At 40.7% G+C, this 25,762-nt stretch overlaps 1 protein-coding gene across 1 annotated transcript in view; it reads left to right on the top strand.

Moving 5' to 3' along the window:
- KCNK13 (potassium two pore domain channel subfamily K member 13) overlaps positions 1 to 18,037 on the top strand; it is a 61,504-nt gene extending 43,467 nt beyond the window's left edge. Inside the window, exon 2 of the mRNA XM_001235375.6 lies at positions 7,680 to 18,037. Within this exon, the coding sequence (XP_001235376.1) occupies positions 7,680 to 8,566 (887 nt within the window). The 3' untranslated portion in view covers positions 8,567 to 18,037. The remainder of the gene's footprint in view (positions 1 to 7,679) is intronic.
- The last annotated feature ends 7,725 nt before the right edge of the window (positions 18,038 to 25,762 follow it).

Here is a 25,762-nt window from a genome sequence, read left to right on the forward strand (position 1 = left end):
GAAAGGAAAAATTACAAAGCGATAAAAAAGCCTGGCTTGGGCTGTTGACCTCAGACTCCAGAAAGTGTAGTCTAAAAGCCTTTGCTTTTTCCCTGACTTAATTTTTCTGGGTCTCATTGGTGTGCATGTTTTGCTGGGGACAAGCTTTTGTCCCGGGTCTCCTTGTGCTCTTGTGGCTGTCAGGTGCAGAGCTGCCCTCACGCTGCTGCTTAGGAAGGCTGTGAAACATGTCTATTTGGGTGTATGTGCCTGTACCTGAGTGTGCATGTGCACAAACATCTGTCTGGTGTGTGCATATTGGGAAAGGATGAGAAATAACTGTTTTCTCTACCTCTCAAAGGCACGTAGAGAATAAAGGCATTAAATGGAGTCTTTTCATCCTCCCAAAAAGCTTGTATGGCAGAGGAGTCAAAGGTTCCTACTGCCTTCAGGAAGAAAAGGGTTTGAAGACAGACAGCTCTCAGCCCACTTTCAATCTGGGAGGTGGTGACATCTTGAGATCCCACAATTTTTTTGTTGTATGGGGCCAGGCAGGGCATGCAGGTGTGTCCCAGGATAGCCTGGCATTGTTGGCTTCACAGAGCCGAGGACTCCGGTTAGCCAAAGCCTCCAGGTCAGCACGGTCTCCTGAGTTCCAGTGTGAAAGCCCCTCTAGAAGCTCCTGCATGCCATGGATGGCTCAGGATGTATGAACCAACCTAGTAGAACCACAGAAGAATCATTAATACCAAGTTCCAATACTGTAATTATTTCCCATATGTATTTTCTATGATTGTTGAAAGCTAAGATTAATATTTGAATGAGATAGGACAGTTCAGTTACTAGGAGTCCGACTCATTTACTAGTTCAGTTCCTCCTGCTGCCATTAGAGGAAGGGAAAGGTTTTGTATCATGTGGTTTGGTCTCATTTCTTTGAAAGTAATTCAGTGGTCTTTGAAACAGTGGCAGTATTGCTTTCTGCAAAGTTTCATGACTCTCCAGGTGGGTTAGAGAGGAAAGAAGATATGAGGATATATGAGAAATTGTAGTTTGTACTTGGGTAACTACATTTATTTTTTCATCACAACATCTTAAATCATTAATTTCAACTTCATTATTGCCCTTTAGGAAGGGACTGAGCGCTGCTAGGAGCTGTGCAGCAGGTTACAGTCCCTCTATGTCTGCCTGAGCTGACCTGCATGCACGACATCGTGGGTGCAGGCTGGCACAGAATGGAGCAGCAGCACTGCCACTGAAGGGAGGGTCCCAGGTCACCAAACAGCTGGTCACTTAGCATAGTGCTGCATTTGCAGATATGACTCAGCTCTAATAGCCTTGGAGGCATTTACAGCTTTCAAGCAGTGCTGGGGATGCGCAGGTGCAACACTCAGGCAGATCACGAAGCAGAAGAGCAGAAAGCATAGAGGAGCTGCTACAGTCACATATCCCCTGTGTTCCTGGCAGGTTGAGCACCTCTCTACCGCGAAGCTATCTGTGCAAGAGAGTAGCAGTGCCAGTGAAAGGGATACTACTGCACACCAGGCTGCCCATGAGAAAATCTTATTTTGTCAAATAATTGTTGCATATCATACGCTGTTGAGCATTTCAGGACTCAGCTAGCTTATTATCCCCCTGCAGTCAGTGAAATGGTCAGGATGGTGAAACAAGCATTTGTGACAACATGTGACCACCAGTGTGTCACCAGACAAACTCTGCTCAGATGCAGAGCTTCCACTGGTGTGAAATCAAAGCGTGTGGATGTGTGCATGTGCATGTTTGTGATGTCTGCATACAGCTAGGAAGATAAACTGTGCTAGGTATTTTCCATGTTAGAAGTTGGGCCCAAGTCCAAGTACAGCTGTCAGATAGCTGAGCAGTCCCATGCCTGTTCCCATGGACATGTCCTCTATGTGGTTTCTTCTTCTTCTCTTACTGGGAAGGACTTGATGTCTCCTTTCTTTCCAGAACAGGGCTCTGTTATAAGCTTAACTGGTGTGAGGGTGTCAAAAGGGGAGTGATGTGGGATAATTTGATGTGCTTTAGCTGTTCCTAGAAGAGTTCTTATTGGTGACAGGATTATTCTAGCAGAACTAGAATTTTGGTAGCACTACTTGTCCTGCTCGGAGAGTACAAGAATAAACTGTCATGACAGAAGTGATTTTTGCCAAATTAATAGCGTCTGCACACTGTGGGAACAGTACAGGACATTTTCTCAATAAAATCTTTCAAGTACAACTTCTCTTAAAGTTGTTTTTCCTGCCTCTCTTTCAGAAGCACACAATATCCCTACATAAATAGCTCAGTGCAGAATGTGTACTGTGGGAAAGAGGGTCAGCAACTTTGCAGGTATGCAGGATTTCCAATATTTATCTTATGTAATTACAGTTTTCTTGATCTTTTCATTACAGTCAAATATGTTGGTCCTATTTAGTTTGGTTTGTGCCTTTTGTGGTCCTCGATCATGTTTTTATTGTTCCTCTGGCAAAATTCATTATTTTCCTGGTGAATCATGACCAAACGAGAGCTGATAGAGACAAACAAAGAAAAGAATTAATCAAATAAATGGAAAATGCAACGGGAATATAGAAACCACACAAAGAGCTCTGATTGTCGATTGAGCTGGAAAGCCATTTGGTGATCATATTTCTAGCATTACAGTGATTCATTATTGTTGCTATAGTGTTACCTCCTCTTTCTACCCACTTCTTTGTGGGAAAGGCAGGAGAAGCAAACTGTGCTACTGAAAGCACCCAACACACACATTCTAAAGGGAAATAAAGCCTCTTGGGGGGGGGGGGGGAAAAAAAGTGCTATCTTCCAAAACAGTAGAAAGACCCAATCTCATGAGCCAAAATGAAGTGTGAAATCTACATGTCTGCATAGTCTTCCTACACAGATATTATATTCAGTGCTCCAGGCTTCATTCATAAAGGTTTAGAATTGATGAACTGCCTCATACTCCTTCACAATACTCAGTGTACCAGGAAATGAAAATGGAGAGTTTAAGTAATATAATACATGAATGTCAGAAAATCCAGAATTAGGAACATGTGGCAAATGGTGTACCTCCAGGCAGACAAAGTGTGTATGATGACCTGGAGAAACAGTGATTGGTAGCTCTGGAGTAGTTGACAATAGAGAAGATTATATGACATAATAACTGCCTGCAGTAGGCAACTGGATTCCTGCGTACAGTGTGCCGTGGCCTCCTGAGGACATCAGGATGAGGGGAGAACAGGTCGTCTTGGCCATGCCTTGCAGATGTGTCAGGAGAATGTGATGGGATGGGCTGGGGGATGAGGGCAGGATGAGGATAGCTGGGTGAGACCACTGTGCAGCCTAGCTTCTGGGATTGCTTTAATTTAGCTCTTCTAAGCTAAGTTTTCAAAGGCTGATAAAGAGGATATTGAGGAGAAAAATCAGACGAACTAGACATTTTGTAGATTTGATTAGTTATAGAAAGTTGATGCCTACTATCTCTTGTTGTATTTCAATATAAACATTGAGGAGAGCATTTGTGTAGTATTGGTATTTACCTTCTGCCAGAGGGTTCATCTTTAGGAGGACTTCTTATTGCACATCAGTCCTTCCTCTCAAATTGATTATTGGTAAGAACTACAGTTGGTTGCTTTTCTTTGATTAGACTCATTACTTGGTTTAAGAAACCATGGAACGTGATTACATTACTCTGTTGATGTATTTACATTTCCTTAATCATTCTTCTGTTTAAATATCCTTATGTCCGTTTGGAATAGGCCCACATTATATCCTGAACATACAGGTGGGTTTTAAAGCACTTTGAAATAACAGTCTTCAGTAAGTGTTGCTACCAGGACAAAGTCTGCAAAATTGTTTAGAGTGGGAGGTGTGCAGTGCTTTAGAAAACTTTTATTGACTCTGGAGTTTGAATTCCTTCCAGCTTCTGCAAACGTAGCTCCGCTGAAGATATTTTTGTATATTCAGGAAACAAGTCTGGGTACTCTTTTGAGCACTGTGTCAAAAAATGACAGTGGTGAAGGAAAAATGAAGCTACAAGGAATGCAGTTGTTCGGTACGGCTGAATATTGTGAAATACAATACCAGCTTGTTGTAATCAGTGGATCATGGGTTACAGGCAAATCAGTATTGTACCGATTTCAGAATGGAAGTCTGAAATTTGTACTCAGAAGGCCATCTCCATTGCTGTGTAGAATTTGATATGCATATCTGTCACTAATAAGATCCACAGACATACCCAACAAATTGATTGAAACACTTTCCAGTAGCTTAAAAACATTCCACTTTTCCAGCTCAGAATAACCTGATTCCTATTTGATTAACTAATCTTGATTTCCACATCACTTCAATTTGTAAAATAATGTTCATTACATTTCACCAGTTTTTCTCATACCATAAAAATTCCATATCTCTAGCAGTTTTTTTCCCTGCAGTTGTTTCCTGTTTTTATTTCTTCACCAAAAAAAGTAATCCTGTGTTTTCAATTAATCTCCAACTGTCAGCCACTGCTTTTATTTCCTCTTTTATATGATTTCATAATTTCATTCTGTATTTGCTTCTCAGTCTGCAGTTTAAGTTTTTGCTCTTTCCCTGTTCAGCTCTATGGATCAGGTGGTCTCATTGCTCACTAAGTCATTCCCCATCTGTATATTTTTCTGTTGGCTTCTCCTCTATGTCTGAGCAATCTCTTTCAAACTTTACTAAAATATTGTATATCATTCTTGTCCTACTTCTTTATCTCTGAAGGACCGTAAATAAGAAACAAGAAAGGCAATAGTACTGGTTAGATATATGTCTTAAAATCGAAAAGAAACTAGAGACTAAATAGTATAGACCTCCTCAGACTGGGAAAGAAATGAGAAAGAAGGAAATAATAGAAGTCTATAAACCCAGAAGGGGGAAGATGAAATGAGAAGATGAGTGGATAATGTTATCGCAACAGCTAACAAAGCAAAAAGTGGGAAGACTGAAATGAATTGTCAGGTAGCAGGTTAGACAAATACTTCCTTTCCACAAAGCACAATTAAACTGTGGGACTCACAACCTCAGGAGACCAAAAGTATAAATGATTTGAAAGAGGATTTGATAAGATTGATTGAGAAATTATTAAACACGATGTCCTGAAAGCCTCTGAACTGCAGATTCCAGGAAAGATCTATACCAGGGAAAGATCCCTCTGTTTATACATTCTTCTTTATTCATATTTTCCTATATCCTTTCTCTGAGCGTTGCCCACACACCACTGTCAGTGGCAGAGCTCTAACCCAAGTGGGCAATGCCACGTCCCTGCTGTGTGCTGTTGCTCCTGCTCAAATTCCCAATCCCAGGCAGCTGGTACCCCTCAGCCAGCAGAGAGCTGCCTCCTGCTGTGGAGCTGGGGAGCAAAGTATTGCAATTGCTTCTATGCCTGTAATTGTTTCTTTTTTTTTTTTTTTTTCCCACAAGCAATGCTTAGCAACTAGGAAGGCCTAGTTACACATCGGAATGTAGTATGTGTTCCAATGCTTGATTTGAGAATGACAGTACAAAGACCTGTGTTTTCTGCTGAATGTGAATGTGATAGAGCTACACTGGAGCTTGCTGCCTCTCTCAATCTGCGTTCCGCATTTTGAGGTATTTACAGGTGACCATGCGTTTCCCATCATGCCTCTTTGGGTTCTTTGTGGAGTCTTTACTTATGGGCGTTAACTAGGTGATTCAGCACTCAGAAACAACCAAACCCAATGAGCTCAGGCTCTGGCTGTGGCTCCAGTAGCGAGGTCCCAAGCAGTGCCCATAGGTGAGGATGAAACATCCCCAAGTCTCAGTGCCACTATGGGCAGGGCTCACCACTGCAGAGGCTCCCCGTGTTTGTTAGTCTCTGCATGTCTTCTAGAGGGTGGAGGTCATGACTGGTGTATAACAGGTTGCAAAGAAAATAAGTCAGCATCCAAACTAGGATTAGAGGAGAATCAGTTCATAGAGGGGGGAAGGTAGAAGGTGAGTGGAAACATCTGTGTGCCAAGACAAATGACAGCAAAAAGCTATCATGAAGAATATTTTGTCTCTGTGACTTCTGTACTGTAGCCCTGTTCTCCACAATACAGAGCCGCAGTCCAGCTCTTTCCAGCAGAGAACTTTAATGAGGAGGCTAGAGCCTCCTCCAGGTCCTCTGGGAGCTGGGGTTTGGAGAATGTGGCCCAAAGGGACCACTGTTTGAAGGAACCACAGCTCAGCAGGACCATCGCTCAGAGGGACCACAGCTCAACAGGCACCACAGCTCAGCAGGACCTTGGCCCAGACGGACCACAGCTTAGCAGGACTGCAGGTCAACAGGACCATGGTTCAGCAGCACCACAGCTCAGCAGGACCATGGCCCAGACGGACCACAGCTCAGCAGGACTGCTGGTCAACAAGACCATGGCTCAGCAGCACCACAGCCTAGCCAGGAGTGAGGCGAGTGGGGTGAGGTTGAGGGCGGTCATTAAAAGCAAGGAAGCAGAAGCCATGTCCAAGAGAGAGCTGTGCTGTAGCAGGTATCCTGTGGTAGAAGGAGTGCAGTTGGAAGCATAGTTTCTTCATGTCTGTCTTCAAAGTACAAATGTACAAGGATTCAAATACAATTTCCTTTATTTTTCAGAGCCTCATTTCTTTATTTTAAAATTAGCATCTCACAATTGCGAAGAGAAGGAAACAAATAAATGTGTATCTTGCTCAACGTGATTTCTCTCTTCTCCTAGCAAGATTGGCTTCACTGATTAGTTATTTCATCCCTTATTAATCTTCTCCAGACCCTATTAAAACAGGAGCAAACTTACTTAGCATGTATATTAGTCTAATTTGATCAGTGTTCTGGACATGCTTGTTCAGTTTTTATTCTTCAGTAACCTCATATTAAGACAAGATGGTCTAACCAAAACAAAAGTGTTATTTGCAAGCTTTAGGAAGGGGGAGAGATGAGAGAAACTTGAAGCACCTCAGACCTGAGAAATCCCTCAATCTGGATTGAGACCAGAGGAGATATTGGTTAAGATCCAAGTACAGATTTGAGCTATGGAGCAGGACATGGACAAACAAGAAAAGTTCAGCAGTGACTTAAAAGAGGCTGATAATTGGTTGCTGACACCAGGTCAGATGCAGGGCTGTGAGGCGCTCTGCCTGCTGGGCTCCCTGGCTGGGCCAAGGCACCATGCTGGATGTTGGTCCATGTGTCATCCATTCCCTAGCTACAGCTTGGTGAGGCACAGAGAGACTTTATCTTGGGCTGTGTGACCATGGTGGGGACAGAGCCTGTGCCTGGGATGTGACAGCTGCCCCTGGATTGGACCCCTGCATGGAACAGCTTCAGAGTGAAGTAGTGAGTGCAATAATCCTGGAGCTAGAAATGAAACAAGGTACAACAGCAGCAGAGTGAGCCTGACAACAAGACAAAAATTAACACCTTCATTAAACTCTGATTTGTTTCCTGTGTGTTTTCTCTTGCTTTTTGTTTCATTCTGGTTCTGGAGGAAAGGCTTGCATGACCTGCCTTATCCATGCTGCAGGGACACAGTGAAGCCCAAGCAGGTAGTGGTCTGTGGTAGTGACCTCCATTTCCTCCAGAGCTGGCTGTGCTACTGGGAGTTTCTATCAGTACCTTTGTCTACTCTGCTTAGCCTGGGACAAAACTTCTGTTTGGTAACTAATGGCTTATTTTTAAAAAACCCTTCTGTTTTGTCTTCCAGGGTTTGGCATGACCACCCCAGCCACCGTTGGAGGCAAAATTTTTCTTATATTTTATGGCCTTATAGGATGTGCAGGGACCATCTTGTTCTTTAACCTGTTCCTGGAGCGCCTGATCACTGTCATAGCCTATGTCATGAAGTCCTGCCATGAGAGACAGCTGAGGAGGAAAGGGGTCCTCCCTCACGACGGCCGGCGGGGCTCAGGGACCTCAGAGGCAGACAGCCTGGCAGGCTGGAAGCCCTCGGTGTACTATGTCATGCTGATTTTGTGTATAGCATCGCTCATCATCTCCTGCTGTGCCTCTGCAATGTACACACCGATTGAAGGGTGGAGTTACTTTGACTCACTGTACTTTTGCTTCGTGGCCTTCAGCACCATTGGCTTTGGTGATCTGGTCAGCAGCCAGAACACCCACTATGAGAGCCAAGGCCTCTACCGCTTTGGCAATTTTGTCTTCATACTCATGGGGGTTTGCTGCATCTATTCCTTATTTAATGTGATCTCTATTGTCATCAAACAGTCCATAAACTGGATACTAAAGAAGCTGGACTGCAGGTGCTGCCATAGATGCCAAAGAAAATTATTTCGGTCGCGGAGGAACGTGGTAATGCCAGGGAACGTGCGCGGCCGGAGAAACATCTCCATTGAGACTGACATCGTCAATGAGAGCGACACAGATGGACGCCGGCTGTCGGGTGAGATGATCTCAATGAAGGACTTCCTGGCCTCCAACAAAGTTTCACTGGCCATCATGCAGAAACAGCTGTCTGAAACTGCCAATGGCTACCCACGGCAAATGAGCTCAAAGCAAAATGGATTTTCTGGTGGAGTTGGAGCCCTAGCAATTATGAATAACAGACTGGCAGAGACAAGTGTGGATAGGTAATATAATACAGAACAGTATTATAAAATAGTACAGGAATAACGATGAAGTGGTGTGAAGCATTTCAACACGTCGAAAAACAATGTGGATCGTGTGGATGTACTTAGGGAGAGTATTGTCCTAGGAAGAGGGTGAGGTGGATGTGAAAAGCATACTTTCTGTTGGAAAACCACTCACGTGTTTTTGGGCTGTCACTTAATGTCATGGCTCCATGAATTGCATCAGTGTCAGCCTTTCTTCCTCCCCTCCCTTCTGTGCCTCCAACAGGCCACTGCAGGAGAAATTCAATTTAGCCTTCAAATCAGTTTCTCATGTCCTTTGCTTTTCCGTTTTTGTGAAATACAGGTTTCAGGATACAAAATCTGTAGTACTGGAACAAATCAAGAGTATCTCCTGAACAGATCCTGAATTCAAAGATTGTTTTGAACTTTCTGTCTTAACTCTTCTCGAAATTGTTTTCTAAGGTAGCTTATTTAAGACTAAAGGAGGGATCATTGTAAACCTTTCTCTCTCATATTGCAGATCTAATGAGATCTAATTTAATGGAATAGGAAAAAAAAACTGAAAATAGAAGAAAAAGAATCATCTATTTTCTTTTAAATATCCCTCCTTGAAATGTATTCCTGTTGTGAAACAGCTGGCCTTGAAAAGCCAGGTTCTGCTGCCATTAAAATTGTATAAATCTGGAGCAATTGTATGAAAAGTGGACTAAGTACTCCGGACCTACTATGATTTGAATGAGAGGAGAATTTGACCTTTAGAATTTATTTTAGTGTTCCCTTTAAAAGGATACTGTCAAAAGTGATAAAATAAAAAATTAGCCTACTTTTGGGTTTTTTTTTCCTATTGGTGAAACACATGATTTTCCCATGGTTAATTTTTCTTCTAAAACTGAATCACGGTTTTCTGTTTCAAAAATATCCAATTAATTGGAAAAAAAAAATGCCATACTGACAAGCTATTTGAATTACTGTACAATAACAACCAGAGAATTTTACAAATTTCTGTTCGTATTATGCTCAATTGTGACTGAAGCAGTTCAGCATCAACATTATGTAATATAACTAGTAACTGGGTTTGCAGAACAGGCTTCATTACACAATTAGATTGCCATGCCAACACTCAGTGCATTATTATAAGTGACTGTGGTCACAAAATCACTTCAGCAATGTCCTTTTCACCTCTCGTGAAGTTTTGTCTTTCTTCACCTGTTTTCTGGCATTCAGTAATGATAATGACAGGGTCTTGATTAGAGAAATAGAAAATGTTTAACTCCTCGTTTTTCTCAATGAAATGCTCTGAGTGTTCATTATGAGTAGAAAGGAGACTTCAATGAGAAGCATAATAACAGCGAGAAGAATATGAAAACAGGAAGTTGGGTGATCTTTAATGACAGTGAAATCATGCTTTCTATTAGATAACTGGAGAAATAAGGGATTGAATTAACATAGAGTCTAGTGAGAATTTAAGGAGGTCTGAGCTGAATTCCTAGTTCTTCTTTAACCATGCGATGCGTTAGAGCTGAACGGTATATAAGTGTAAATAAGCTGAATGGGTCACAAAGGGCCTGATCCAATTCTCCCTAAAGAGAATAGTACATCTGTCAGGACTGAACGTTTTCTCACTTCTGTTTAGCTACAATACCTTCCAGAGTACTACAATTTTAGGGCATTTAAAGGAGCCCTACGCAGTTCTTAATTTCTCTCATATGGAACAATGCAGATAGCTTCTTCAGCTTATGGAATAGTATCATATCCTTTTTCTTCATTCTGCCTCAAAGTTCTTTTTTTTTAGGTTCCTAATACTGTAAGTTAATATTTCAATACTCATTCCAAGCAATATTTGAATTTGAAAAGAAAACATACCTCTTAGAATGTTTCATACAATAAAGCAAAATCAGAAAATAAACAACTGCACTTAACTCATGAAAAAGAATTGCAAGCTCTTCCTGACATTTTAAAGTTAAAATATTCTGATAAAAAGTCAAATCTTGCTGTCCTTAGTTACAAGGAGAGCTTCAAGTGGCCGCCATTACTTGAAAGCCGACTGTCAGCTCAGCTGTGCAGCAGTAGCAGTCCACATTTGCCTTTATGTAAGATCCAAATCAGCTCACAAACCCTAACTCTGGCCAGAAAAGCAGTTGCATTTGTCTCCAGTGGTTTTATGTATTTTCAAAAAATGCTGCTGCTATGTTTTTGTTACATTACAATATCCAAAATCTATTACACTGTTCCAAAGCTTTGTCTCAACCATACTGAATAAAAATACTTGGATATAAAATGAGAAAAGTACTTCTTTCTGATTTCATTCAGCAGTGTCTCTGTTCACTGCCTGTAACCCTAAGATTTCAGTGTTGCAGAAGTATTCCTCATGCTGCCAACTGTGAGAAATAATTCAGGACTTCACCCATTGCTTAAGCAGAGCTCTCATCCTGATCAGAACAGCCACAACCTTGGAAAGTGCAGCTTGCATCTCCATTTCTGCTGGTTATTAAATCTGACGTACTTGAAAATGTCAAATTTTGCTGAGTGCTACCCTCTTTCCTAAGTGATCAAGGCAAAACCACATGAAATAACCAAAATGTGCAAGTTTCTTGAGTTCATTTTATTCTACACTTCTGCATCATCGTTATTGACCAGGATGCCATATAGGATTTTAACCTCAATCCTTCCATACCTAATTAGCTTTCAGAATGTGGTTCTGGAGATCTAAGCACAGCACAGTGAGACAGCAGAAATAATATTTCAGGCAATATTCAGAGCAAATAGTTGAGAAAACATATTGAAGGAGAGAGAAATGCATGGAAACTAATGGAAAGGAGGAAAACATTACAGTCTGCATAGTCAATTCAGCAGAGATTATTCAGCTTTCAGAATATGACAAAGCCCAGTAGCAGATCCTTAGGATGGTCATAGGGTGATCCCAATTGCTCCCAAAATGCAAGCCAGCAGTATTGCTCGTTTCCATTCTTTGGGATACCAACCCCTCGTTATCCATCACCACAGAGAGACCTTTCTCAGCTGCTTTCAATAGATCTGAAACCATCTATAGTTATGAAAGCAGGGGATCAAGCAAATGGCTTGGTCAAGGCTGTAAGAGGTTTTTGACATGCAGTAGCTCTTACTTTGTTCATCAGCCCTGCCCTACTTCTCTCTCAGGCTATGGCTTTCGCATGACCCAAGCCTGCCCATCACAAGGCACTCTACAGTGGTTTTGTGGTCAGATTTCTTGTCCACTGAATGTAAAGAGGGAATAAGTGCACTATTTTTATCTAATTACATCTGTTCAGATGTGAATTGCTGTTCCAGAGACGAAGGGCTGTACGTTCTGTGACTGAGCCACCTTGTATCATGAAGTCATGCTGTCCCCAAAACACTTCTGACTTATCAGTTAGAAGCTGTGCTGAATGCTTTTCCTGGGAGGCCAAAAGAAATATTAGAGAATATTAGGGATTTGAAAAAAAAAAAAACCCAAAAACGTCAAGATTGGAAAGGGAACTTCTGACTGTGCTACAGTGGTGATACTGCAGTTGTTTTTCTAAAGCCATTGGATGAAATCCCCAAAAGCTCAGTTCATAATGTAACCTCAAGTTTTTAAAGATATCTCATACTTGGAGATATAAGTATAGATGTGCCAAAAAAGAAGAATTTGTCACAGGAGTTCCAAATGTCCGTCCTGTGTAAAAAAATAAACTGCAGCAGAAATTCAGGCAACATCCCATTTCTTACAAATGAAAGCAGTGATGAGGAGAAATGAAAAGAAATACTGTCAAATAGCTAGGGATCTATTTCAAAAGCTAATTTAAATTTTAATTCGTATTGCTTAGAACTAAAATCTCAGTCAAGAAGACAGGAACCTGCTTTCAGAATTACTGTTTCCCCATTTCCTGATACGAATTTGCATTATGGCTAATGAGATGTGGGCTTTATTTTTTTAATGCAAAAATGTTTCTGTGAAGATCTTGGATGTATTGAAGCTCTGGATCTGCATTTCAGGTCAGGAGTATCACTAAAGCCAGTGGACCAAGCAGCAAGGTGCAGGCTGGCAGACTGAAACTGAGAGTCATTGATGAACTAATTTACTGGAAGTCGGGCTTATAAGTTGTGCCACGCTGTGACAATATAATTCTTGTGAAATATCATTATTGCACAATAAAATGGAATATTTAATGCTAAAAAAAATATGATCATATACCATAAGTAAGGGGAGCTCTCAGGGTTTTTTGATAGGCTTTGTAAAATTTGTTCAATTTGTATCCAAGGCATTACATTCATTTATCTCTGCAAAGGACATGGTTGTCTACTTACAAGGATATGAACAGGCTTTACAAAGGCATCTAATTCCTGCTGGAAATCAGTTCAACTCTTGCCACGCTTTGACTTTCATCAGAAGTCAGGTACCCACTTCCTTTGGGCAATTTCATAACCCAGCTATGTTCTACGTTTTGAATCTGAGCTGACCTGACAGTGTCCCTGAAAAGTTCAAACACTAGCAGCAAGGTTTCTGTGCTGCCACACAATAATAGCTGAATTCATTTATTTAAAAGCCTTTTATGGTGAAAGCTTTGCATCAACCCAATAGCACGGGCAATGTTTACAGTTTGTTTGATTTAATCTTGGCCTCTGCCTGTTTTAATTATATTTGACACATTTAGAAATTGAATAGCAAATAATCTGTTGGGCTGGGCATGAAAAATGAACTGGCTCAGTTTCTCAGACCGAATTAATCAAGAGGAAGAGGTCGGCCTGGGAAAGGCGCTTTCTCATTAACAGGGTATTTGAATAAACTTCCTCTAAATAGCAGCTCAGTTTGCATCTTCTCTTATTTTGACTTAGTTTAGTAAAATTTGGCCTCAATTTCTTGGATTCCTTCAAGAAGTAAGAAAGTTCTTTTGTATAATTTCATTTACAAGCTGTGGAGAATGACCAAGTGTCTTTCCACTGGGCAAAAATGCTGCTAAATATAGCGAGAAGTCAGAAGGTTTTTGATACGACCCATATATATAGAGAGAGCCATTTCATGTGAAACCAGAGAAAAACCAAGTCACTGCAGCTATTTGGAAGCCTTCAAAAAACAGAAGGATGATCTCATGGAGTAGACACACTCATTTCTCTTTAATTCTTCTACAGTTCTGCTTTAATGTTTTCCTACAGTTTTCATGACTTGAAATTATTTGGAATCATATAAAATATTAATTTGCTAAGATTTTGAAAGGCAGGTGGGATTTATTTAAAATGAAATCTGATTTATTTAAAATGAAAATATCTCTGTCTATTGCTTTATAAAGGAAAAGTTTGATTAAAAGAAGAATTAGTACTCTTGCTTTCCAAGCAAGTGCGGCATTTTCTGGATTCCATACGGATTTCCTGTTAGGTGTCCTTGCAGAAGTTGCTAGAGAAAGGCAGGTTTCAAACTTTATCTTAAGAAATACCTTTCAAAGCTGTTCTCCTTTCAAAGCAATGGAATGTTGCCAGTTTTTCTGTCTGTGGTCTTTTCTGGGAAATTTAACTTTGTTCTTTGGTACCCTTAGAAGGAAAAGATGCATAAGAAGAAAAATTGAAATAACCCTGAATAATCTTAAAATGTACCTGCTTGGAGCTGTTAAGGTCCTCTCCCTTTTGCTAATTTGAAGTTTGTGTTAGAGTTTAATACCACCAAAGAGATTTGGTCTTACTCGGAGTTCAAATAAAAGAACTTTAAAGCTGCATTATTCTATCTGTTTTAAATGTTGGAAATGAGCTGGTGATCTGAAGAGTGGGTGCTATGCTAAGCCTGTTAGAATTAAGAAGACTGGGATCACCAGGTCTACACAGCAGGCAGGGAGTCGCTGGGGGATCATTAGGGAGCAGATTGCTGCAGTAGAGGCAGATGCTGGCTGCTGGCACTTGGGCTGTCACGTTGTCTACATCCTGTGTATGGGGACAGAAGTAAACAGATAATGCTTTCCAGACCCACTCATTCAGAAATTCACCAAATAATTTATTTGGTGAATCCACAGGAAGGGGCCTGTGGATGCTATCCAGCCCAAAACCCTGTTGAAAGCAAGTCCAGCTGGCTCCTGCCTGTCTCTGTGCCCTGTCATGCAACTGGGCAGTCCTCCTTCGACATGTAGCGTTTATTTGCAGTGTCCTGGAAGTGCCCTTCTCCCATGCAATACAGACTACTTTCCCCTACCAACAGGAAGTGACAGCCCTTCCTTTGTAGCTACTTCATTTGGGCAAATGCTTAGGTCTAGGTTTAACACGTTCCTTTGTAAATAGCATCTAAGCAGCTGTTTTTCTCAGGCTAATACAAAGCAGATGGTATTTTGATCCCTAGGTATCATTATTGTTGGTAGTCTTATTAGAGATGGCAAGAATTGAAAAGGTCAATTGGTTCCTGCCAGCACTAAGCCATAATCAGGGTATTACCCCTCTGGCAAATAGCACAGAGGATCTTAGTTTGGCTCCACATGTGGGGTTTGGTTGCCTTCTCAGCTCAGAAGCTAATTCAGCCTCAGTGAAATCAATGGAGACTTTGCTACTGGGCTCTTTATCTAGCATATAGCACAGAAAGTATTTTCACTTTACAAAATAATCCAGAGAAAAGTTGACTAGCTATTTGCTTTGCTTTTACCACCAGCTGTGCAAATGTTAATTCTGCTCATGCCTTACTGTGTTGTGCACCGGGTTTTTCCTCAAGGGCCATTATTTGATCTACGGAATAATAGTCTGCTTATAAGGAACCAGAATCGATCATCTATGTTGGAAAAGACTTTGAAGACCATTGAGTTCAACCATCAGCCTGACCTATATTGTCTTGGTTGAAAGACCGTTGTTACCTCTGAGAATGAACTCCAAGAATACTTTGGTATTCACTCATTTCCGCAGCTGAAAGATTGACAAATATCACCTCAGGGTGTCTGCCCAACCGCCACCAAATGTTTTGCTGCCCATGGTCTTGGGGAGCTGCTCACAGCGATGGGCGTTTTTGAGAGAGCTTCAGGATGAAGTCGTAGGATTCTGCTCAGACCTTCCTTTGCTTAAAAAGCTTTCCTTATTAACAAAAATCCCCATAAGCAATTTTTTCCATGAGCAGCAGAAGTTTTTTCATAGAGATTTATGTCTGATGTTCCCCCCAAATGAATTTAACATCCACATACTCTTTAAGCAACCAGCAAAGCAATCCAATCTCCCTCTTTCTGTTCTCAGTGACACTCCACCTAATCACCCTCATGCTCAGACAATCTCAGCTCCTTCCCGTATCCATTGCAAGCTTACTGTGATAGTCTAATTTTCCTCATTTTTAATACCACTGCCTCCTTCATGTCCCCCTGATCTGGCCAGCAGGACCTAAGTTGGGCAGGCTGCAGATAGGCCAGTGATCAGCCTGCTCCAGCTCTTCCCTCAAGTATGCCTCTCTCTGGTCACTTCTCCTCAAGAAATCTGTGGGCAGTTGATAGATTTTAGATTTCTACCCTTGCATCAAATATGGTTGAAAATAGCCAAAAGGTTTGAATGTTAGTTCAGCACAAATTGTCAGATAAATAGATTAAAGGTGAGAAGGAAGGAACTCCGGAAGCCTGGTAACCTCTGAAGGGGTCTGCATTTCCAAACTTTCTATTGCCCTTTTATGACCATGGGTCTTTAGTTACTGGCAACGCAGCACTAATCAGATTTTCAAAAGTATTTTTATACCTTTGCATGGAAGACATTGGCAGATTAAAAAAGCCTAAGTACATAACTCCCACTGAAATTATTTATTTGCAAAGCTTTGTAGGCAGGGCTGAACTTACATTCAAAGAATCCCAACAATTGTGTTCCCAGCTCATTACTGACAAAAAGTATGAGCAGAAGCCAGTAAACATCACAAACCTCTAAACTAAACAGGTATTGTGATGGAGGGAAGGGAGCCTGAATCTGATGCAGTCCAGCTGCCGACATAAATACTCTAATAATCAATCAGAATCTTGAGTATTCCAGCAATGAATATCAGAATATTTCAGGGTGACGAATGAAGAATACTTCACACACAATGAGCTAGAGGCAACTCTGTGCCATTTCAGAAATACAATTGTTAGTGGATGTAATATCACAAACCACTCAACTATGTTCTATTTTAAAGGAAGAACATTAAACTGCATGAAGTGGGTTCTGAATTTATCTCCAAGGGCAGCTGAATGACAACATCTGCTCAAGGTGCAACAACAATCAGAAAACAAGTAGCATATGAAATTGTATTAAGAATCTGTTATTGTACTGTATTGGCTAGATGTATGTCTTCATCCTAGTTATTATCTTAACATCTTGACAAAAAGATGATCACAGATGTAGAAAGATAAAAGCCCAATGAAAAGCAATTAAAAATATTCAAATCAGATATCACTACTTGCTAACTTCTAAGGCACACCTGTATGAAAATAAAAAGGGGCACAAGAAATGCATGGCTGAGAAAAGGCAGCCCTTCAGCAGGAGCAATGTCAGGGACTAAGCAGGGCAGATCTCTTCTGTGCCAGGCTCACGTGTCTCACTGGAGTCCTGAGCTGCACTGCAGCGTGACCACAGGATGGATAAATATTGGGACCCATTTGGTTATCTCCACTGAGGTAATTAGTAAGGATTGAATTGGATTAAAATTTAAAAGAAAAAAAAAAAAGAAAAGAAAAGCAGGCAAAAGGAAAAAAAATAATGTTTCAGATTGTGTTTAGAGGATGCAGAACAATAAACGTAAAGAACATAGCAGAATTTTGTAAAATGGATGTTTATATAAGTAATTGTGTGATATGATATAAAATAATGTTTTCTGAGTCCTTGTTCTTCCATGTTTGTAATGTGAAGAAAAATGTTAGGCCAGTTCTCTCTTATTAAATTTTTGCTTTCTCTGAAGACCTCTGGAGAGCCCACATTTCTGATTCATGCAGCAGTTAAATACTGGAATAACAGTAGCAGTAAAATGTAGAAGTACATTCATGTTACAAGACCTGTAAAGGGGATAATTGCTAGTGTGCTAATATATGTAGCAGTATGCATCTTTTTTAATTGCATTTTAAGTGTTGCATTCCACCATCATATTCTACTTTATAAGCTATTTACTTTTTGCGGAGAATGGGAATGAGTGTGAAAGCATCAAGGATTAGGCTAATGTTCTAGGAGGACAGGCAACTGCAGTATCATTCAAGACTCACATTTAATCAGATTCAAGTCTTTTTTGAAGTAATCTTTCCACTATTTCTTGAACTACCTATTCATTTGACATTTTCTCATTGAGAAATATTCAATTATTGAGCTGCTATTAGAAAGATTGGTGAAGCATGCTGCAAGCAATAAGGAAGTATAAAACCCAACACTATTGTCACCAACTTTGGCTCCCACAGGTGAAAAGTGTGAGAGTACCTGATGGCATACATTTGTTTTCATGACCAGAACTGGTTTGTAAGTGTTCTAAAAGTCAGAATGCTGGTATTTTTCTATTCAATAAAGGACAGCGATGTTATCACGTGTGCATTTTTTGTTTAAGATAACACTGACCAAAATTACTACAGATGTTAAGAAACATGTTTTTGTTTTGTTTTGTTTTCCCAAGTGTCACTGCAGAATGCTCAAAAAGGCGGGAAGAACAACACTCACAAGGCATGGAGACCAATGGCGGGTGGCTTGGGGTCACGTTAGAATTTGGCACTTTGCAACACAAACCAGAAGTGTTTCCGTGGGTTGAATGTTTTAGAGCAGTAAGGAGCCAGGGCGGTGCAGGGTTTGGAGGGCGGTGAGTCTGGATGAGGGCCTCTGTGTAAGCCTGGCTTGGTAGGGCCTATAGCTGACAGGATCAGGGTGCGGGGAGCTGGAGCCCAGCCCTGCCGCAGTCTTGCTGGGACAGGGGCTGACAATCCTGGAGTTGATGTGGGGTCCTGGGCGTGGGCACAGCAGGCCATGCTGGAGGCTTGCTGGCGATCAGATCTGATGACTCTCTCAATTTCTGCCTCCACTTCCTTCAAAGGAAACCTGGAGATGAGTGTAAATCAAGCCCAGTCACTGGATGTGCTACTGAGGCATGACCAGGGAAAGCTGTGGGACCAGGGCTGCAGCAGAGAGCTCAGTCCTGCAGCAGAAAACTCAGCATGCTTCACACCTCCACTTTCTTCATCTTTCTAGCATGCTGATATAGAGGAGATGCAATAAGTAATGTCACAGCTGACATATAACTCCATTGCCTTTTTTTTTTTTTTTTTTTTTTTGACCAAGAAAGCATTTGTTCTAAGGGGAAAAAAAAAAAAAAAAACCAAAAAAAAAAACAGTGTGATTTGTTTTAATGAAGAGCATGAGTGACTAAGGACTCTTCTGTGCTAACTGAGAAAACAAAGTGCCATTTTCATTTTCACTGTAGACCACTGTGGCACAATAATAGAGCAAGCTTGATAAGAACGTTAACAACTTGAGATAGAAGGATGAATTTATGTTTCAGTGTGAATTTGGTTGTTCTTTACTGAAATTATTATTTTCATTCCCCTTTGCTGTTCCTTATTTTCAGTGCAATTGATATCAACCAAAAGCACTCTGTTAGGAATGTGTTGTGCTTTACAGTGAGTAGTAGGACTGTTTGATATTAATAGTTCTGAATACACGCTGCTGGCTTGTCACTACCTGATGTTACCATTGGTTTATATCAATACTAGGTAGAGTAGAGTAGCTTCTGGGAAACTAGGGGTACTGAAGATCAGAATTCTGCCCCTTTTCACCAGGGTCAGTGCACAAGGAGTGTAGGAGGTTCTCCAAGCACAGAGCAGAAGCAGAGCAAGAGAAGAAGCTCCCTGAAGCAGGAAAGGCCCATGGAGGAGCAAGTTGTCCCTCTGCAGCCCATGGATACCACACAGGGCAGATCTCCACCTGCAGACATGGAGGAGCCCGTGTTGCAGCACTGGATGTAGTCTGAAGGAGGCCACAGCCAATGGAGAGCCCCCACAAGAGCAGCCTCAGGCTGGAGCTGCAGCCTCGGGCTGGAGCTGCAGCCTGTGGAGAGAAGCCTGCAGTGCAGCAGGAGGACTGGGGCAGATGCCACCCTTGGGGACCTGTGCTGGAGCCTTCTGTTCCTGAAGGGTGGGCCCCATAGTACAGATTCATGTTGGAGCAGTGCCTCTAGAGCTGTAGCTTGTGGCAAGCCCGTGTGTGCCCAGTTTGGGAAGGATAGTCCATGTGGAGAGTGACCATGAAGGAGTGGCAGAGATGAAGAGTTACGGATTTACCACAGACCCAATTCCCTGTTTCTCTGTGCTGCTCAGCGGGGAGGAGGTGGAAGAGGATGGATGGGAAAGGGAAAGGCATTTTTAATTTAATTTCACTTCTCACTTGTCTTGCCTGTTAGTAATAGGCAGTAAATTACATCTCCTTTACACTGAGTCTTTTTTGCCCATGAAGGTAATTGGTGAGTGATCTCCCTGTCCTTATCTCAACCCACAAGCTTTTTTGTCATCATATTTTACTCCCCTGTTCTGTTGAGGAGGGAGAGTGAGAGTGGCATGAAGGTGCTTAGCTGCACAGCCTTGCTAAACCATCACAGCTTTCTGACTTTATTTAGTGAATAATCTTCTGTTCTCTTTTGATCTTGGAGTTCTAAGAATTGCAGTCTTCAGATGAAACAATCACAAGTTCTTCCATTTTTTCCTACTAAAAATGTTACTTCTGACATTTATACAGTGGCTGGTTTCTCTTAGTGTTTATTAATGTAGTCCTACTGAAGTGTTGAGGTAGAATTTGTCTGTTTACTACATTTGGATATTTTCTTCTTTGGTTACTCTAATCCTTTCTGAAAGTCTTGTTCCTACTCCATGAAGTAGCCAAGAAAATTACACTAGCTTTTGCCAACACATTTTTTTCCAATAGTAAGAGCAGCTGAGGGGAGATTGCCCTTCAGTATGTGAAGTTCCACAGACTAAACTTATCTTCACTTTATTTTTAAGATTCCCAGAATTTACTGATTACTTCCTGTTTCTTCCTAATTGACTCAAAGGTGTTCATCGCATGCCAGCGCCACTGTGATAGTTTAAGCCACTTGTTGCTGATGAAAATAAAGGTAAATGATCTCTTCACCATTATTTGAGACCTGAATGTCAGAAGCTGTATTCAGAGGAAGTCTACATATGCAGATTGATAGAAATCTATGGACACTCATGGAAATTTGCTTATTACACTGGCAGTTTCCTCTGCATTTATGGCCCTCCTCCTTCCCCTTGCATATAGCAGACATAGCATCCTTATGAGCTAATTATCTGATATGCAGGAGCAGAAGGAGTTTCCATATCTTCCTATACTTCAGTTTGCTACTTCTGAATTAAAATGTTTGATTGAAATGAAGATGATTGTAGGTTTCACTTCTTTCTGATTGTTCTTGCAGCCTGTTTAAATTGGATTTGTGATGAGACAGATGACCTCAGAAGGAAAAAGAAAACATTCTTCTGCTTTCCATGCTTAATTTGCAGGAAAAACAGAATACTTCATTCTGTCTTCTTTGTTAATAACTATAGGAAAAAAATATATTGACTTCATCTTTTATCTTAGACAAAAGTTTAGCATTTTTCTTTGGAATTGCTGATTTTTCAGATGAGGTTGTCCATTTGGTTTTGGAGTGCAAACATATGCACATAGTTCAAAATCTTGGATATTTTTATTTAATTCTCAAGAGGCAGTGATTGTAAAATTAACAACACTGAGGAGATCGAGAGTGTGTTCAGATAAGAAGTATCAGGCATGACTGCAGCAGAGGAACAGCCTAGTAAAGATCTGGCAGTCTGGGTTTTGCTGTGAGCTGAGCCAGAGCAACTGCAGACTCTGCCCGTGTGCTTGCTGTGCATAGACAGTATCTGCTAATGTGTGTAAGGTTGCATTTGCATTGCTATTGCTGTCCAGACAGCTAACTTAAAAACTTGCAGTGGTTTTATTTGCACATGCTGCTGTTTTATCTACATTTGGAATTCATGGAATCATAGAATCATAAATAATCCTAGACATTAAAATTACCTGAATTTATGCAAGATTTTCTAAGATTCTTGCAGAAAATAATCGAGTTTAGCTTATTTGAATTAATTCCTCCAAAACTTTTCCTTTATCTTGCAAATGTTTCCCATATCTACATTCATTTCCTATGATGACAATTAAGAGAATGATAATACTTCATGGAAAAAATAACAGCACTAGATATGATGACACTTATTTCTTATTATATCTGTAACAATCAATGAAATGAGGTTGAACTGAAATTCCCAGTGAAACCTCATAGACCAGGCTGTGCAAGAGGAATGACTGAGGTGTGTCCCAGAGATATACCCAGCTAAAAACTGCATTTTTTATCTCTTGCTTGCGTGTGTGCACCTTATACTAGCTCTAAACAAATCCTAATGTGTTCATTATTCCTAATCCTTTTTTATGCTTTTGCTGTTGTTACTGCTATGCCACTATCCCAATTCATAGAACTGTTTGCCTCTTAATGACTTATTGTAAAAATATTTTCAATTACTTACTCTGTTACTTCATCTGCTGGAGAAACAAATAGCAGAAGTGTATGGAGTAGAAAAAGGGATGACAGCTTCATTTAACTGTGATGCTCTTAACAAATCCATGTCTGCCTTTCACTGTGGATATTACCTCACAGCATGTCATGGTGAATCTCTCACTGACAGTACATAAAAATCTGATCATTATACTTCAAGAGCAACAGCATTTGTTCAAGCAATAGGAGTTAACTTTGCTCCAGCTTTAGCAATGTAGCACTCAACCAAGCAATTCCATTGCAGCAAAAAGGTAAGAGAAAGCCCAGCACAGTTTCCAGTGTTACAAGAATACCTGTATTAAGTATCTAATTAGACTTTCCTATTGTACTTGTACAATCATCCCCAAAGCAGCACTACCTTAAGCACTCATTTTGTTAAAATAGCTTTGATCTGTAATAACTCCAATACTCTGAGGATATATCACAAAGCTGCAAGGTAATTCGTAGATACTGTGATTCTTGCCAAGTTGGTTTGGACGCCTTACTAGCACTGCTGTAATAAAGCACCAGAGTGCAGGTGCTTCCCTGATCTATTTAAGATATTTCTCTTTGTTGTCACTAGTGATTATCTTGGTGAATCTCTTTTGAGAACATTGCTTTCCCGTCCTCTTTACTTCATTCTTCTGGAAGATGAGAATTAAATTCAACTATGTGCCATAACGAGTTACATCCATACTTGGATAAAGTATATTAAGACTTCTGCACATACGTCATACTTATTGGTGTCTCTTTGGATTGTGATGTGCTCAGAGTTGTTAAGGAATCATTCAAGTCAACAAACTGGTCAGAGAGAAGTAGAAGTTGTATCACACGTCTTCCATTCTAGCAGAAATACTGAACTTGGGCTGTGGGCACAGGCACTGGGCAAGATCTGTGTATTGGGTTGTGGGGAGGAAATTGGAAAATTCTTTTAGAGCACTGAAAGTGAAGGTCACCACTGCAAGACTGAGATCTCAAAATGGCCACAGGACTTTGTAGTAATTTTTGCACTAGCACAAGTGTTGTGGGAAGGGCAGAACCCCATTAAACATCCCTAGGCCTTGCCAGTGCATCAGTTCTGAATATGAAGCAAGTGAAATTCAGAATTATATTTATTAATGAAGCATTTTTGAGCAAATAAGCTATAGAAATGATTTTTTTTCCCATCAGCCTGGACTACCTTGGCTTATCAAAGTAAGACCCTGCAATTTCTGTTCACTGAGTATAGCAGCTGCATCACTTCAGGACGAAAATCAGAAATCTCATCAATCTCAAGTGGCTCAACTGAATATTTTCTAGGCAAAAATTATCTGAGTCCAGTGGAAAAGACATGATGATACTTTGAGCCTTCAGAGAGCAGGCTGCCTTTGACAATAATAAAATGGGGCCATAAGGGGAGGTAAGTAATTCCACCTCTCACTAAATCACTCATTTGTATTCTCTGTTCCTCACATAAACACTTCAGGAGGAAACTGTTCCTTCCTTCTTCCTCTCGTCTGTGGCCCATTAACTAACTGGACTCTGCAAATACGCATTCATACAGAGGCAGCTGAAATATGGTGGGGAGCGCTACATTGCCTATCGTTAACACAAGCTACTTAGAACTGTAGATTTGAAAATCCGTATTACTGTGAAATAACATTTCTTCTCTGATGTCATGTATTTTTCCCTGAACTGTAATGTTTTTAAACTATCTGTATTTAAAATGTAGTGCATTTGAAGTTGAGAGGTGGTAGGGAACGCACGGGAGTGAGAACTTCAAGAACTTAAGTTCTCCAACACCCTCTCTAGTTCCATACACTCACCCACCCACAGAACTCCAGAACAAACAATTTAGGACTTCCATTTATTTTTTGGAAAGAGAAGAATATAAAACTGGATCACAGTAATGGTGTATTCACATCTGTGTCTGGCAGAATCCAGTTCAAGATGCTTTAGATAAGATTGTCTGAATTCTATTAAGGGAAAATTATGAAATAATCTGCCTATCTGGGAAAGTTCTCTTTAATGTCTTTCACTTAACATGTAGCTTATGGCCAGAAACAGTACAGTTTATATTGCTAAAATAATTAGCTCGTCTAACATTGAATGTTTCTGTCCAGATGGACAATATTGTGTTGCTTCAATCTGTGTGAAAGAAATCATACTTCAAACTTTCATAAATCAAATGTAACGTTTTAAACATCTGCAAAAATTGCATAACACCAGTAGTATTAAAACCGGGATGTTTCTGGAGAAGGGTCTCCAATATAAACTCTCCAAGACCTTCGTCTCTGAACCGTCTTCACCATCTTCACCACCTTCCCTGTCATCATAGAACATTCTAGCTGGCCCATAACTAGTCTGCCTGTTCTCCATCCTTCCAAATGTACACGGAAAATACATTTTTCACTTCTAATAAATTACTCTCTATTACACCTGTGTAAACACATCTCACTCAGCTGTGGTTTGCAAAGTTGGTGGAAGAGTACTCATTTTTCTTAGAAGATAAGATGACATATGATACTACTTCAATAAAATGATAACAGCAGTAGTAAAAGAACAGAGGTATTTCTGTCTTCTGGTAAAGCATTCCTCATGTGAAAAACTACCTAAGTTTAATTAACTCTGACTAAATTATTAATCATTTCATGTTAAGGTGCCTGTCTGTACAGTGGATTATTGCTTTGTGCTTTCTCGTAGCATGATAGATTAACATCCTTCATCTGAATGATCGTTCTATTGCTTTGAAACAGTCATTTCTTCACTTTCCCATTCCACCCACCTCAGTTCACTGGAGGTGCTAGTGGGCCTAAAATGAGTAGCACGGTGAACATCAAACCATTAGGTTCAATGTAAGGGGAAGCAGCAATACACTGATGTATGTAATCTTGCAGACAGCCAGGGGAAGCTAGAACTTGCTTTTGATGTGTACACACTTTACTCCTGTTGTGTTTTATGGTTTGGCAAAGCCATACACTGAGTAACAGAAGGACATGCAAGGGGAAAGGGTGCAGGTGGCCCACTGAGAGGGATGTGAGGGCATCAGCTGTTCTTGGAAGAATTTATGTGTAACCTGCCACAGCACAGAAGCCAAGGTCTTCTGTCCTCCTCAATATTTACCCTGCAATAGTAAAAATAACCAACTTGGTAGCTTCTGATTACTGTTAAGTACAGAAATGTGACTGTTTTCCCAGAATATAATCTATGAGTAATTTGAGGTCTCAAAGGCTGACACCGGAGTATGAGACATTCCAAGGCAGTGCAGGATCACTTTGGAAATCGTGCCTGTCTGCAGCACCATTTCTCACAGTGCTGGTGTGCTGTGGTTGGTCTGACATCAGTACTTGGTTTCAGGCAGGTTTTCTCAGCTTTGCCTGTCGTGAAAAAGTTCTTGGCCAAAATACCTGTAGATCAGTACTACATTAATGGCTCTTTGCTGTAAAAGCTCCTTGTATTACTGCCTGAACTACAAACACAATTCAAAATTTAGCTCTTGGGTGATGAAATTGGCAAATGACTAATGGAAGTATAACAAGGAGCATTTAAGTTCATGATGAAAAGACCTAGTGTTATATGTCCCTGCTAAGCCCCAGCAGCTATACTGTCAGTGCTTACCACTTCATCTTTCTGTTTTTAACATGAAGGAAGGGGGAGTTTTTGGCACTTGTTCATTAAATTTCATCCTGTTCTTGCCATATGTCATAGCTTACTGTAGGCAAAATG

This window comes from Gallus gallus, chromosome 5 (genome assembly GCF_016699485.2).
Source record: "Gallus gallus isolate bGalGal1 chromosome 5, bGalGal1.mat.broiler.GRCg7b, whole genome shotgun sequence".
In the NCBI taxonomy this organism is placed as follows: domain Eukaryota; kingdom Metazoa; phylum Chordata; class Aves; order Galliformes; family Phasianidae; genus Gallus; species Gallus gallus.